General features: G+C 41.3%; 1 protein-coding gene across 1 annotated transcript in view; it reads right to left on the reverse strand.

Moving 5' to 3' along the window:
• Nucleotides 1-16,840, reverse strand: part of ATXN10 (ataxin 10) — a 225,650-nt gene that overhangs the window by 190,029 nt on the left and 18,781 nt on the right. Inside the window, exons 2-3 of the mRNA XM_037847617.1 lie at nucleotides 6,764-6,955; nucleotides 1,265-1,347 (exon numbers count right to left, since the gene is read on the reverse strand). Coding sequence (XP_037703545.1) covers nucleotides 1,265-1,347; nucleotides 6,764-6,955 — 275 coding nt within the window. The remainder of the gene's footprint in view (nucleotides 1-1,264; nucleotides 1,348-6,763; nucleotides 6,956-16,840) is intronic.

Consider the following 16,840-nt stretch of genomic DNA (forward strand, 5'->3'; position numbering starts at 1 on the left):
CATCTTACTGCTGATTTTTAATCCCCCAATTTTGAGTAGTAAGACTTCCATTTTATTATAAAATGTTACCAAAAATATCTCTTAAAAGCACTGTACAACCAAATCCTACACCCAAGTAATTTCTTGAAAATACTCAAGAAACTACTGCTGTTCAAAAAGACTCAGAGCAAACACTTCATGTGCAGATTCTAAGAGGATATAATAAAAAATAATGACCATTTCCCAAAGGGAGATTTCTAAATCAAAAAGAAGATCCATGATTTTCACAAATGGGTTTAAAATGAAAACACTAAGAAATCACAAACTACATTAAATAGTAAATAAGAATGGAACCAAGCCGGGAGCACATCTAACTCAGCAATTCAGCCTGTTTCACCTCTGTGCTTCAGCCTCTACACCTGTGAAAAGAAACCATCACCCCCAGCCCCCTCTCCACCTCCCAGCAGAAGCATGGGTGCTATGCCTCATTTTATATAATCACTACAGGCATTAAGAACTGAATATAAATCAGTCTATAAATCCAATCATATTTTAAATACAGCTTGAGATCAGTCATTTAAAGGAAGTATTCATTGAATTATTTTATAAAGACTTCATTTAAAAAAAAATTTTTGAACCTATGCTCTCTAGTACATCAACTTATAAACCTGGGCATTTACATCAAGATTTTCTTATCGTATGACTTCGGTGTACCTGATAAAGTATTTCAATTTCTTGGATAAGAAGACCATATACTAAAATTCTATTTTTTAAATATAATGTTATGATAACAACCCCTTTTCGAAGTAATAATGTTGATACCAGAAGTGCAAGGACCATAAACTTCTAAAAAAATCTAGAAAAGCTTCCTGATCTTCTAATTAAGAAGCTTGGTTTTTCTCTTAATCCTGTTATCAACAGCCATTAAGCAATCAGAGCTGACTTCCTTGCCTGTCATCCTATATATATGCCTTATTCATCAAATTTAGTGTCTGGTTCCCTCCACTGGAATATAAGTTCCCTGAGGGCAGAGATTTTTGTCTGTTTTGGTCACTGTTTTGATCACATGTCCTAGAACAGGGCCTGTCACATCCATGAATATTGAAGGAAGGAGAAAAGGAAGTTGCTGCAACTTTCTTTTATGATAATTCTATAATATTTCTCAGTTGACATTCCCCTATCTCATGAAATACATCTATTTCCATGAATGATACAACACTCCAAGTACTGGTCTTTAAACACTCTTCAAAAATATAACTAATCTATAAAAAATACTGCATGTTACCTGTCATGAGGGATTCCTCTTCCACTTGCAGCTCACGAAAAAGGAGAATCAAATCAACAGCAACACCAATAGTATCCAAATTCCTATATCATGTTTAAAAGGAAACAAAAAGACAAAGTTCAGTACTTTCTTTTTCGTAAAACTGCATTTCAAATGATGAACCAATGCAGGGTGCTAAGATCTGTGGTTAACAGCTCCTGCGTTCCTGGGGGAGGCTGAGTCTACTTCTGAATCCTGAAAACCTGTGCATGTGCTACCTTCCATGGCAACGGGGAGTTTACGGTGGGATTAATCTCAGGATCCCGAGAAGGAAAGATGGTCCTGGATTACCTGGGTGTGTCCTATGTACCCAGAAAACTTCGTCCAAGAGGGATGAAGGAGGGTCAGGGTCGGGGAAGGACAGATGGTGATGAGGCTGAAGTGAGGCCACTGCTGGGGGCAGGTGGCCCCTGGAAGCTAGAAAGGGTGAGGAAACAGGTTCTCCCCAAAGCCTCTGGTAGGAGTGCAGCCTGTCAACCCATTTTAGACCTCGGAATTCCAGAACTGTAAGACAATAAGTTTGTGTTGTTTTCAGCCAAGAGGTTGGTGGTAATTTGCTACAGCAAAAACAGGAAACTAATACAGATTCTGGTACGGGAAGTGGGGCACTGCTGGAACAAATACGTAAGGATGTGGAAGTGGCTTTGGAATTGGAGAACTGGCAGAGGCTGGAAGAATTCTGAGAAGCATAACAAAAAAAGCCTAGACTGCCTTGAAAAGACTGTTGGTAGAAATATGGGCACTGAAGGCACTGCCAGGAAGGACTCAGAAGGAAATGAGAAGCACATGATCGGCAACTGGAGGAAAGGCGACCCTGTTACATAGTGGCACAAAGCTTAGCTGAATTTTGTCAGTTAGTCGGAAATCACAGAAATTATTAACTTGGATAGTCAGGTGAAGAGATTTCCAAGCAAAATGAAGGTATGTACTGGTTTTTTCTTGCAGCTTATAGTAAAATGCAAAAGGAAAGAGAAAGATTGAGGGAAAAACTGTTAATTAAAAAGGAACCAGGTCAAAAAAAGGCGGGGGGAGGGGGAACAACACGACCAAATCTTGATGATTCGGGAAATTCTCAACCTATCCAGATCATAAAAGATGCTAAAACTAGAAGATTCACTGTCAAGAAAGCCTGCTGTGGAGAGAGGACTAAAGGTGTGGCTGGGTAACCTTTTGCTAGTGCCTCAGAAGGAGCAAAAGGTCAGTTATTGGTCCCACAGAGGGAAGGCCCTTTGAAGAGATCAGGCCCCGACTCGTAGGCCCCTCAGCGATCACAGCCGAAGCCAGGAGGAGAGATGGCATCACCCAGGAGCGGCCAGTGAAGGACCCTCCTGTCCAACGACGTGAATCTCCAGCAGACACATAGGGGACCCACATGGGCTCTGACAAAGTTACAGCAGTAGAAACGCTGCCCGCTTGGCCTGAGAGGGATAGAGAAAGGACGGAATAAAAGAAGGCTGTCAAACTCCCAAATTTCTACAGGCAAAACACAGGCAATAAAGCGTATCAGCTGCAAATATGTGCTGCCTTCAAGAAATAGGAAGCAATGATTCTGAAGGCAGAGCCACCAGCCACAGAACATGATTCCAGGCTGGGAAACCTAAGCAGGTTTGCCTGATGGAATTTTGAAACTATTTGGGACTGTGTGTGGCTTCTTTTCCTTCCCTTTTATCCCCTCTTGAAGGGGATTATCTCTCTCCAACTGTCACCCTCTGCCTGTCCCATCACTGTGCTTTAGGAGCAAACAACTTGTTTTCTAGTTTCGCAGGTCCACAGATAGATATTTTGCCCCAGGATGGATCCCACTCAGAGTCTCACCCATAATAATTTAGATGATTTAGTGATGGCATTTGGGACTTTTTAGCCATTGAGACTTACATGAGATTTCGGACCTGAGTTGACATTGAAATGGGTTAAAAATTCTCAGACCGTGTGATGGGGTAGATCTATTTTCCACGTGGCATAAACATGAATCTTTGGAGGTAGAGGGAAGACTATGGTCGGCTGAGTAATGGCTCCTCAAAGATGCCCACATCCTAACTCCTGGAGCATGTGATTATGCCACCTTACTTGGCAAAAGTAGCTTTTAAATGTGACTGAGTTAAAAGCTTGAGATAAACAGATGATCCTGGATTAGCTGGGGGGTGGGGTGGGTGCTACTGTCATCACAAGGGCCCTTAAAAGAGGAGTGACTCGAAGATGCTACACCGCCAGCTTTGAAGATGGAGGACAGGGCCAGGAGCCAACAAGTGCAGGTGCCCCTAGAAAAGGCCAGGAAACAGAGTCTCCCCTGGCGTCTCCGGAAGGAACCAGCCCTGCTGACACTGACATTAGCCCAGCGAAACTGATTTTGGACTTCTGATCTCCAGAATTGTAAGGTAATTAATTTCCACTGTTTTAAGCAACTGAATTTGGGGGAAATTGTTACAGCTGCAACAGGACACTAGTAAATTCCCTGTCTTCTTCAGTTCTCAAGAAGAATGGGAATCAAACGGAGACATTTAATCTCAGAAGGCTCCTGATCTTAAAGGGTCAAATTCTAGAACCTGTGTTAAGCCCCAGTGCTAACAAAAGGAGCTTTCAGAGGGTCAGGGTCGGCCTTCCCAAAGGCAGATGGTCAGAGAGGCACCACGCCTTCTCTCTCCTGCACTCTCCTTCCAGGCCAGTGGAAAAAGTGGCTCCACGCCCACCTCCCTGGAAAGAGGCCGCTCCACCACTCCCTCCTCTCACTCTTGCTTCTACACATACATATGATTACCAGAAAGCAACTGGACTTGCTGCCTATTTCAGTATGGCCAATGAGCTGACAATGATTTTCACATTTTTAAATGGTTGGAAAAAAAAAAACAAATATTTTTTATTGTGACACATGAAAACTTTATGCAATTGCAATTTCATTTCCAAAAATAAAGTTTTATTGGGAATGCAGCTGTGCTCAGTCTTTCACATACCGTCCATGGCTGCTCTCATGCTACAACGGGAGAGCTGAGAAAATGCAGCTGAGATCACAGGACCCTCAAAGTCCAACATATTTAACTTGGCACTTGACTGAGAAAGTTTACCAAACCTCATATTAGGGGTTACAGTTACACGCAGAGCCAACTGCTTTAAAGAACTGTCTGTGGGTATTTCCCAAAATCATGTGCCTCAGATTTTTCACTTTGCCCTAGTGTATCCCATTCTGTATTTACTTGGCAAAACATACCCCAGGACATCCAAAGTACAATAGCCGGGGCCAAAGACGTCAAAGACCAGGCCTTGATGGTCTCAGCCCTGTGGAATGACTCTTTAATAGAAAACCTAAAACAAACAGTAAAAAAAGTATCTACTGGTTGCAATCTGAATCTTGACTGGCTCACAAACACTAGCTTTAGTGAAGGCTGGCCACAAAGTCCTTTCTTAGCTAGAATCTTTGTTACATTTCTAACTAGAAAATGCCTTTTCCAGGAGCCAATCCCCTAAATGGTTGGAATTTCCCTTTGAAAATCAACAGCGCATCAAAATACAATCCTAGAGGGTGAAGGGAAGAAAAACGAACACCCTTAAATGCCCATTTTAGCCTAACCATGAATTGCGTGCAACAAAAAGATGCCACGAAGCACCGCCATGGCCAAAAGGCAGGCAGGCGATGGAAGAAAGGTAAGACGGGAACTGAAAGGAGGGATTTTATTTGCCATAGCATTTATTTTTGTAATATTTGAATTTTTAGTTTGCATATATTACTTCTGCAATCAAAATAAGTAAATACAAAGAAACTGTTCAAAAAAGAAAATTAAGATTATCATAAACTTTTATTCCACTCTCATTACTGAGGCATAGACAGAAACACTTAGCATTTACTGAGCATACCATGTGCCCAGGCACTGTTGCGCATTTTTACATAAGTAATCTCATTTAAATCTCACAACAATCCTGTGCGGAAGATATTGTTTACCCTATTTTACAGACAAGAAAACGATAATCTGAAGGCTGACTGGCTTGTCCAGGGCCATGTGGCTATTTAAGGATGGAACAGTTGTACACATCCAGGGCCAATGTGTACGTCTCGGAATAGTTAGGGCCGACTGTTTTTGAGCTTCGGCTTTACAGTCAGATAGTTGAGAGAGAGAGACAACATTCCAAGGCTTATCACTTAGCAAATGAGCGACTCTGGGCAAGAATTTAACTTCTCTGAGTCACAGTTCCTTCTTTTGTGAAAAATGGAAAAACAGTAGCATACGATCTCATGGGTTTGCTCCAAGGATTAAACAAGATACTGCAAGTAAAGCATCTGGACAAAGCCCGCTGCTTAGGATGGGCTCACCCAGTGCTCCCTTCGGCCCCCACCGAAGCCGGCGGAGCACAGAGGAGCGTGCCAGCTCGCGGTCAAGTCTGTGTAAGCGCCCCTTTCCCTCCCCCACCCTAGAGGGCCTCCCTACATGGGGAAAGAGACAAATAAGCGATCCTTCTGGCCCTGCTACTAACATACAGGCAACAGGCAAAAAATGTTCACCATTATCAAGATTATCCTTGTTTCTATACATTTGTCTGCAAATGGATGGCAGGTTCAGCCCGGTATTGAAGTTAAATAATCCTAGCTTTTTTTTCCCCTTCCCTTTGATCTTAAAAATCTCATTAATCATATCCAAGCCTAAGGTACAAGACTGCCCAGGCGGGCAAGGAGTGCTTCAAGGGGCTTTAGACCAGCCCAATTCTCCCATCACCGCAGTGACAGGGAGGCCTGGAGGCTCTGTCAACAGGCAAGTGCAGGAAAGTATAAGGAAGCATCCTCTCTGTGGCTTCTGACTTCTTCTCAAGAAAAAAAATTCAAAACAAAGCAGATTCCATAAAATCAAAGAGGAAAGGTGTTGGGTTCTTGGAGGAGACAATAACATGGAAAAGAAAGAACAGCACTGGGCAGCTCTGTTGCTCATTCCTTAACTGTCTTTAAAAATGTGCGCACTGTAAGAGAGGAAGTAGTAAAGCTTGGAACTTTCCACAATCCTAAGAAAAGGTAGGTCACCTTATGCATTTATAAAGCATACTCCTTGTTCAAAACAGACACACAGATAATAACTAAAACACTAAGAACTTAAAAAAAAAAAAAAAAGTCCAGAACTGTGTATGCATTTTTAAGCAGGAACAATCTAGATCAAAGAATAGAAACCCAGGTCAAATCACTGTGCTATGTACAAAAACAAATACCTTAAAATTCATTACAAATACAAATAAGAAATCCAAATAACCCCTAATGTAAAACACAGTACTATAAATTGTACCATTATATACTGATCTATGAGGCTCCAGGGGTAAGATGCGTAGCAGACTTCTCCCTGAATATATAAAGGACAGTCTTAAAATGACAATGGTTGAGGCCATCATGCCCAAACAATTTCTAACAGGTAAAACAATATGACAGAACCAGCATGCACATATACCAAGAAATATAAGCAAAAGCACTTGTGTAACTACCAAGAATACTACCTGATTGAATTTTGGTTCGCAGAACACTCCACACAAGCATTTCGGAGACACCTGAAGCATTCTGTGATTAACTGCAAACTGGAGGCCAGATGTTCCACTTGGTAGGAATCTCTGCAGGCCAGTTCAACATCATGAGAAGCTTTCTTTAAGATACTCAGGACTCTCTGGAAGATAGTTCTGGGTGCTGTCTCTCTGAAAAAGGATAAAATTGTTACTGACCAGAAAAAACACAACCTCATTTCCAAATGTCTTATTCAGAAAACCAACTGCACCTACTTCTGTGGGAGGTGGACTGGGCTGGGTTAAGGTTCCAGCCCCTTCATTTACAAAAGCAAAGAGCTGCAGCCACTGAGTGCTTTCTGTGCACCTAGTGTTGTTTCTATACCTTTCCATGGAGTATGTCGATTAATCTTCGCAATAACCTTTTCAGCATCAATAATGTCATCTCCATTTTACAGATGAGACAACTGAGTAGAGAGTTTAAGTAACTTACCCATATCTTGCTCCGCTGGTAACCGGCAGAGCCACACTTAAAACCCAAGCTCTCTGACTTCAGTACTCCACTCCCCAGGACGACCTAAATCCCACCTGCCCCAGATCAGAGCAGAGCACCTGCAGTTCACATTGTAGACCAAGAACACAGCCTTGTCCTCTATCACCCAGTATGTGACTGTAGTTCAATTAAGAGAAACAACCATCATGCCTGAGGGACAAGTAGACCCCTAGAAGCAGCAAAGCTGGGCAGCACGTGCACTTGGCTCCTAGGCGCTAGAAAGAGAAAGCGAGAACTTCAGTGCCTGCCAGGGAGAAAGACGAACTTGTGGCTCTTCCCTCGGGGCACCACAGTTCCCACATGCCTCTCACACCAGAAGCAGCGCCTGCACTGGATAGCATTCCAAGCAATGAAGATAAGAATTTTTGGGTGCAACATGGCACCTAAATGCAAGCCAACTCCCTCATTCCGTGAATCCCCCCCAAGAAATGGCAATCTGTTTTAATGTTCGAAGAAAAAGTGCTGTGAGACAATTTAAGAGATTCTCACAGATAAATCTAACCATACTAATTTCCCCCTTTTGCTCTCATTGTAGAACCTGAGCACGGCGTAACATGCAGCGCCGCACCCCCACATTTTATCCTGGATGAAGCCAGACCAGAAGGGAGCTGCGCTCTTCTGCAGAAGGCCCCTCGCAAGGAGCTCCCTTGGGCTCAGTCCCATGAGCACTTGTACTCCAAGTGGCATGTTTTTATCTAACGAACAGTCAATGTAAGTCACATTATTTACCATGCTTCCCTCTCTGCCTGGGCCTTTAATAAGCCTGGAGCAAAATTTATGACCCGTCTTTAACAATAACCCAAATCCTACAGCATGACTTTAAATGCAAAAGTTATTTTTCCTATCCAACTTTTCCCTTCTCCCCAATTACTTCACTTGCCTATTTTATTGTATTGTATTTATTTTTTAAGATACCTCAAATCTGCTTTTGGAAGGAGGCAGAGAATAAATTAATTAATTACAAGTTATGAAACCAGATGTGAAATAAAATAATTTGTCCATCTCCCCTCACTCAGCCCTCTCTAAACGTGGATTGTGAAGCTGTGACTCGGTATTTCAGTGATCAAGTGGCCAAATAAAAGAGAGGTTCAAGGGTACAGCTTTAACCCTGCCTTGCCAATCATACGAAACAACCATGTATAGAAGCCATTTTCAGTGACAATTCTGCAATGAAAAGGACATTCACAGACACCCTCGAGAGCGCTTTAACTACTACTAAACATATTACAAACACTAGGATGCTGAGAAAAGACCCAAGAGCTTAAAAGACTGCAAAAAATGCCAAAAGGGATTGCAATTCCTACAACAAAGAATACATCTAATTACTTCTCTCCATCCAATCTACGTGAAGTTTGGATCACATTTATTATTTAATCTTACAGTCAAATACAAGGAGAGCTCTGACAATGTGACTAGTCTACAATAATGCCCGTTTTTTCTATTAAGATGGCTAAGACATGCGTATTTATGCCTGTGATAAGTAAGTCAGTGTGATTTCCTTCGGCCGGTACTCAGCACTCCACATCTCACCCAGGGGACTCCCTTCCCACTAAGAACAGTTTTCCCTGATGTCACTCCTTGAAATCTTAACATCTGTTTTACCACAAGTGATATGTAGCACAGCAAGTTTTGGAATCAAACTAAACAAGATAGAAGAAAAGCACTGTTCTGAGGAAGATTAGATAACTGACATGCTGAACATACACCACTTAGTAAGTTTGTGAACTATCCTGATTAATTTCCAAACTTACATGTTCATTTGTCATCTATGCACAATGCCTTTACCCTTTATTATACTTTTAACCAAAAGAAAAATGTGCAACTGAGCTAAGGCCAATCAAAAGATTCCTGAAATCCAAGTAACTATTAATAGCTACTAGAGTAATCATGGCAGAATCTATCAGGTACACAATAATTCATGTTTGCAGTATAAAGAGAAAATAACTGGTGACTGGCTCTCCCAGACTGCACACCACGGATTCCTGAAAGTACTGGGCACTTTCAATCCTGCACCTTTGCTCAAACTTAACCCCTCCACCAGAGTGCCCCTTTACATCATCCCCACCCCATTTCCTTTGGCCTCCCTTTCGGCCTTACTGGAAAACCACAGCCCTGGGGAGCCCTGTCCCCAGCTCCAGGCAGAATGGCTCCCCGTCAACACGCCCCAGAGAACTTGGTCCCTAAGACGAAACAACCCCTCCTCACATCAGAGCATGTTCAGACATCCTGTCTGTCGCCCCAGCTAGACTCAAAGACCCCGGAAAGTAGAGGCTATCTTATTCTTTCCTGCATTTCTAGGGCCCAGAATTGGCATCCAGTGACTGCATTTGTTCAGCGCGGAGAGCATTCGCAACTCTGAATGGCTTCTGCTGACAAACGCCTACTGAGCGTGCTCCCTGAGCCAGGCACCTGCCCACTGTGGGCGGTGAAACTGCACCTTAAGGCAGCAGGCAAATAAAGGGAAATATGAGGTATCCGCCCAATTCCCTCACCGCCACTAAGGAATCTACTTATCCCCAACTCAGAAACTTGAAAAATGGTCATATTTTAAGAAGTGGATATCATGAAGCCATCTTATGTTCGATATTTAACAAAAATTTAATTTCGTCTTTTCTACTAAAGCAAACAATGGCTAAGTTTGGGGCAGGGGATAGGAGAAGAGCTGTAACCCAATTAGCTATATTTTAAATTTCTTGAGAATAGAGGACATATCTTGGATGTCTATAAGCCTCTAAATAGACCAGCAGAAACCTTTCCCTCAAGAGCTGTATAATAAATAGCTGTAGATTCTATTCACCATATTTTTAAACGATATGATACACTAACAACTTTCACTGTATGAAGACAAGGAAGATTTTTTTCAAAAACGGTAAATACTATGAAAACATGTAACTCCCTTACCTTCTCTATAGCCTTGAAAGAAAACTATTTGGCATTACAGATCCAAAGTAGCCCTAATTGACTCTGTCTGCAAATTCTATGTTCTCTGTCAAGACCGCTCAGCTAAATATGTGTAATGATTAACGGCAATGAAATAGTAAAGAACAGTCAATCCTTCCTATGCTCCAAATGTTATTAATAATAATTGCTGTCAATTTCTGCTTTAACCAAACTAACAAAAAATATTCACAAAGACTTTAAAAAGCTTAGCTGCTTCATTCACAGAAGGCAGAAAGGACTTGCAAGGACAATTAAAATTCAACCGTTAGACATTCCTATTAGATAGGAATGCATACCCTGAAGACAATGTATAAATGAAATGTTACATTACAGGGAAAAAAAATTCTTTGACTTATACAAAAGGTAGAATTTCATTTCCTTCATGTTTGGACAGATCTGTAAGTTTAATCTTGGCAAGCCCTATTTGGGTAAAATTAAAGAAAACTATCAGTGATTATATATAACCGGTTAGTTATGTCTAATATACTACATGTACACACATTTTACAGTTAATTCATCAGGTGGGACCTCCTACTGAAAAGGAAACTAAATGTTAGTCATTGTAATGCTACAGCTAAGACTTTCATAGTTGTTAAAATGTTTATTCTAATAACTTAAATTTAATTAAAAACTGGCACAATGTGGTTCAGAGTAGTTTAACCGCTATCATTGAGAAAAATGATTAAAATACACACAAGTTCAGAGATTAAAATTACAATTACTGGCTGTTACATAAAACCATAAACACTGCTTGTTGATTTGACTGGGCTGGACTGAACAAAAGCAGAAAATAAAAATGTTTCTCTCTCTTGCCAGAACCAGCCTAGGGCAAAATGTTGAAATCCATCTTTGCAGATTCCACCTCTCCACGTCACACTCTGCACCCCTGTGTCTCAAACGCTGGACGTCCAGGCCTTTCAAGCGAACCCCAACAGCCCAGACCACTCCATCCTGCAGGGTCGAGAACCTTCTACTATAAAAGGCAGAGTCAGTATTTCAGGCCCTGAGGGCCATTCGGTGTCTGTGGGAACTTCTCCCCTCTGCTGCGGAAGGGTGAAAGCAGGCAGAGACAATACCTAAGCGAATGAAAAAGGATTTATGAACACTGAAACTTAAAGTTACGTGGCACTCATGTGTCACAAAATATTATCATTCTTTTGGTTTTGATTTACCACTTCAAAATGTAAAAACAATTCTTATCTCGCAGGCCATAAGAAAAACAGGTAGTGGGCCAGATTTGGCACCTGCTTTAAAAGGTTCCAAACATATTGGTCATCTCCCTACCCAAAAAAACACCCCCCCACCCCCGCCCCACTGTCCACACCAACTTTAGAATTCATCTCTCATGAGGATAGACAGCCAATCAGCAAGGCTCTGAAGACCGGAGCCCCAGCACTGGCCAACTTGACCGAACTGACATTTATGGGACACTCCGCTCAGCCCCAGGGAAACCCGGGGCCTTCTGAGGTGTACAGGGCACGTTCCCCCAAGGCAGGCCAGGTTCCGGCCATAAAACAAATCTTAACTTTCAAAGAACTGAAATAATACAAAGAATGTTCTCCAACCATAACAGTGAGATTAGAAATCAGTAGCCAAAGGATATCTAGAAAATGCCCAAACATATTTAACCAACACAAATATTCCCCCATCCCTCCCAAAAAGCTAGTCCAACTACAGAATGTTTAGGATTGACTGCATAGATCCAGAAATAGATAGCATAATACTGTGTGATTGTAGCACAGTATTCCAAGTACACTGAACAAAGATGTCTGTGAGTAAAGCTGAAAGAGGTGGAATAGGAGAAATGTATGACACCAGAGGTAAAGATAGATGATAAAGACCGGGACTGTATAATGTGGCAAAAACTGGAGCAGCCAATGACTGTTACTAAATATACAAATATAAAAATGTTTTTGCATGTGGGAAAGCAAACGAATGTCAACCATGTAGAGAGTTGAAAAGGGGATGGTATTCAGGAAAAAACATAATCAAAGCAAACTGGAGTCTATAAACAGTAACATTGTAATATACCTCCATTAAATGTAACAAAGGCAATATGCCAATGCTAAATGTATATGAGAGGGGGATATAGGGGAGGAATATGGGATTCTTGGTAGTGATGTTATTTGCTGTCCTTACTAGTATATTGTATTGTATGACATGTTATTTTTCTTTTTATCATTGCTAAAAAAAAAAACAATTTTTCTTGTAGTAATATGTTCAACTGCTGATTGTGGTGATAAATGTACAACTTTATGATGATACCATGAACAACTGATTGTACACTGTGGATAAATGTATGGTATGTGAATATAACTCTATAAAATTGTAGGAAAATATATATATAGGAGTAAAAGTGCTGGAGAAAACATGGTGAGAGGGATGATGCCTCACCAATATGGACGAACTACAATGTGTAAACTCAGAATTGAATCTTAGAACATAGCCTAACGTGGACATAATAATTGTAACAGTCCCTAGATTGTAAGCTCTTACAGCAGTTAACTCTATCCCTGAATTATAATGTCTATCTCTAAACTTTGAGATGCTGATCCCCTAGCGTATAACCTGATTGGTCTCTGGAACAATGCATATCTCTGAGACACCTGAAACTCAGAGCTAGAGCTCGGCAGATATGAATGTCAGTATTAGTGCATACAGCCACTGTAAAAAAAAAAAAAAAAAAAAAAAAAGCTGAAAAAGAGCCCAGACTTCAATTAGTGATATGAATGAAGCAGGTCTGGTTAAGACCAGGGCAAGCCAGGCCAAAGGATAAAGGTTGAAACTGATTGTGTTTTAAAACTTCAACTTCCATATGAGACCAAGGGAAGAGATATCTATTTGGTACAGGATCTAAATTTTCTAAACACTACAACTCTACAGTTGATTTGTTCAAACTCCACAACTGCATGGAACTTTGGATAGGAAGTGAGATACGGTAGGTTAGTATAGGCTGGAGTGAAATAGTGACACATCCCAGAGTAATTTGGGCAGATAATAAAAAATATATTTACAGCCTCCCCCTCCCCAGCCCCGAGGATCTGGGGGAAGGTGCAGATGTGTTGGACATCCTCACCTGGACTGGTGTTGATGTTGTCACAAACATTGGGACTGGCAGTTTGATGTGCTGAGCCCTCGATCATGGGACTTGCCCTCATAAAGCTCATTACCGCAAAGGAGAGTCTAAACTTGCATGTAATGGTGCCTAAGAGTCTCCCCCTGAGTACCTCTTTGTTGCTCAGATGTGGCCCTCTCTCTCTCTACCTGAGCCATCTTGACAGGTGAACTCGCTGCCCTCCCCCCTACTTGGGACCCAACTCCCAGGGGTGTAAATCTCCCTGGCAATGCAGAATATGTCTCCCAGGGATGAATGTGGACCCGGCATCGTGGGACTGAGGGTATCTTCTTGACCAAAAGGGGGATGCAAAATGAGACGAAACAGTTTCAGTGGCTGAGGGATTTCAAATGGAGTCAAGAGGTCACTCCTGGTGGACATTCTTATGCATTATATAGATAACACCTCTTAGGTTTTAATGTATTGGAATAGCTAGAAGTAAATACCTGAAACTACCAAACTCCAACCCAGCAGTCTAGACTCCTGAAGACAATTATATAATAATGTAGATTGCAAGGGGTGACAGTGTGATTGTGAAGACCTTGTGGATCACACCCCATTTATCTAGTGTACGGATGAGTAGAAAAATGGGGATAAAAACTAAAGGACAAATGGGGTGGGATGGGGAGATGACCTGGGTGTTCTTTTTTCACTTTTATTTTTTATTCTTGTTCTGGTTCTTTCTGATGTAAGGAAAATGTTCAGAGATAGTGTGCTGATGAACGCATAACTATGTTATCATACTGTGGATAGTGGATTATATACCATGGATGATTGTATGGTGTGTGAATGTATTTCAATAAAACTGAATTTAATAAAAAAAAAATTAAATTAAAAAAAAAAAGCTAGTCCAAAATAAGAGGTCTCATTCTATAAATATTTATCTTTTCCAAATCGTAGTGAATGGAACCTGAGTTATTTACCAATTTTATGTTCTACTATATACCTTAAGGGCATTTGCAGAATGTAATACTGTAGTAACAGTACTGAGGTTGACAGTTACAGACATCTTAAACTCTCAGTATTAAATGATTATATCTTATTCATAAAGAAATCTGCCCCAAAGGCATAAAAATAGAGCAGCAGCTGGGAATTTATCTCATTCAATGTTCAGAGATAAAAACTTCTTTCCATTATTCTCTGCCGTTAAGTTCCATTCCTACTAAAATCTGATGGTAATTAAATCCTGGCCCTTTTCCAAGCGGCTGTGTGCACAGGAAGCTAAGGCCGTCCCTGCACAGCACACAGCACACTTCCAAAACACACCCCCCAGTCCAGGAGGCAGCATCAGGTCAGAAAATTGAAAATGGCCGACAAGGGAGGCAGGTGAAGCCCCAGCCAAGTCAGCCCTCCAGGCCTAGGGCAGAAGATGCTTGCCTGGTCAGCTCATTTTTGACAAATGTGCAAAGGCAATTCAATGAAGAAAGGCAGTCTTTGAATAGCCACATGAGAATAAATGAACCTCGACCCATACCTCACACCTTATAAAACTTAACTCAAAATGGACCACGAACCTAAATGAAAAATCTAAAACTATAAAACTTCTATGAGGAAGTTTAAGAGAAAATCTTTGTGCCCTTGAATTAGACAAAATTCCTTAGAAATGACACCAAACGCAAGATCCATTAAAACTCTTTTAATGATGCTTCATCAAACTTTAACTATTCTGCTCTGGAAAAAAAAACACAATGTTGAGAGAATAAAAAAACAAGCCACAGACTGGGAGAAAATATTGCAAATCATTATCTGACTTGCATACAGAATACTGAACTCTCAAAACTCAATAATAAGAAAATAAATATCCCAATTTTAAAAAGCAGGCAAAAGATCCAAACAGACACTTCACCAAAAAAGATACACAGATAGCATGTAAGGCATGAAAAGATGTTCAACACATTTGCCATTAGGGAAATGCAACTTAAAACCACAGAAATCACCACCATACACCTATTAGAATGGCTGACATCAAAAAAAACACAAAAACCTAACACTACCAAGAGCTGCCAAGATGGAGGTCAAACAACTAGAGCTCTCATATTTTGCTGGAAGGAAAACAGTCTGGCAAATTCCTGTAACATTAAACACACGCTGTGACCCAGCAGTGCAACTCCTGGGCATTTACTGAAGAGAACCAAAAACTCACCTCACACACATAATAAAGAGTCCAACTCCATTTTTTGATGTTAGGCTGCTGACAACATTTAAGCCTCATCTCTCCCTCTTCAGCCCCACATTTGGGCACTCTGATAAGAAAGCCTGGGTGCTCCCTCCTTTGGCACTGGTGGGAGAATCAAACGACACAAGCTGCTTCCCGTGCACACACCCTCACCCCAGCTCATCCCGAAAAAAGGCTCCAAGCCAGTCAGTCTCCTCTGTGCTCCCTGAAGCCACGACAGACCAGCTCAGAGTCCTGCCCTGCCTCCCCAGAAAAGCCCTGCACACCTCAGAAGGCCCCGGGTTTCCCTGGGGCTGGGCGGAGTGTCCCATAGATGTCAGTTGACGTTAGGTAACCAATACACATTCTCAAAACCTCTTGGCGTGCACGTGGCATCGTCAGTATCAACGTCCAAACCAAATTTTGGTTGTTCATAATTGCCAATCACTAGATGCAAATAACCTTGAACTAATGAACAGAAAACCTTTGGCATGCCTATAAAATAGACTATTACTCAGTGATAAAGAAGAATGAACTACTGATACACACGACACAGACGAGTCTCAAATGCATTTTGCTAAGTGAAGGAAGCCAGACTCAAAAGGTTGGGCATGCTCTTTGTTGCTCAGATGTGGCCCTTTCTCTCTAGCTAAGCCAACTCGGCAGGTGAACTCATTGTCCTCTCCCCTACATGGGACCTGACTCCCAGGGGTGTAAATCTCCCTAGAAACGCAGGATACGACTCCTGCGGATGAATCTGGACCTGGCATCGTGGGATTGAGAACTTCTTTTTGACCAAAAGGGGGATAGGAAATGAAATGAAATAAAGCTTCAGTGGCTGAGAGATTTGAAATGGAGTCGAGAGGTCACTCTGGTGGACGCTCTTACGCACTATATAGATAACACTTTTTAGCTCTTAATGTTTTGGAATAGCTAGAAATAAATACCTGAAACTATCAAACTACAACCCAGTAGCCCTAACTCTTGAAGATGATTGTATAACAATGTAGCTTGTAAAGGGTAACAGTGTGATTGTGAAAACCTTGTGGATCCACTCCCTTTATCCAGTGTATGGAAGAGTAGAAAAATGGGGACAAAAACTAAATGAAAAATAGCGTGGGATGGGGGGATGATTTGGGTGTTCTTTTTTACTTTTATTTTTTATTCTTATTCTGTTTCTTTCTGGTGTAAGGAAAGTGTTCAAAAATAGATTGGGGTGATGAATATACAACTATATGATGGTACTGTGAACAGCTGATTGTACACCATGGATGACTATATGGTATGTGAATATATCTCAATAAAACTGAATTT

The sequence above is a fragment of the Choloepus didactylus genome, chromosome 8, assembly GCF_015220235.1.
Source record: "Choloepus didactylus isolate mChoDid1 chromosome 8, mChoDid1.pri, whole genome shotgun sequence".
Taxonomy (NCBI): Eukaryota; Metazoa; Chordata; class Mammalia; order Pilosa; family Megalonychidae; genus Choloepus; species Choloepus didactylus.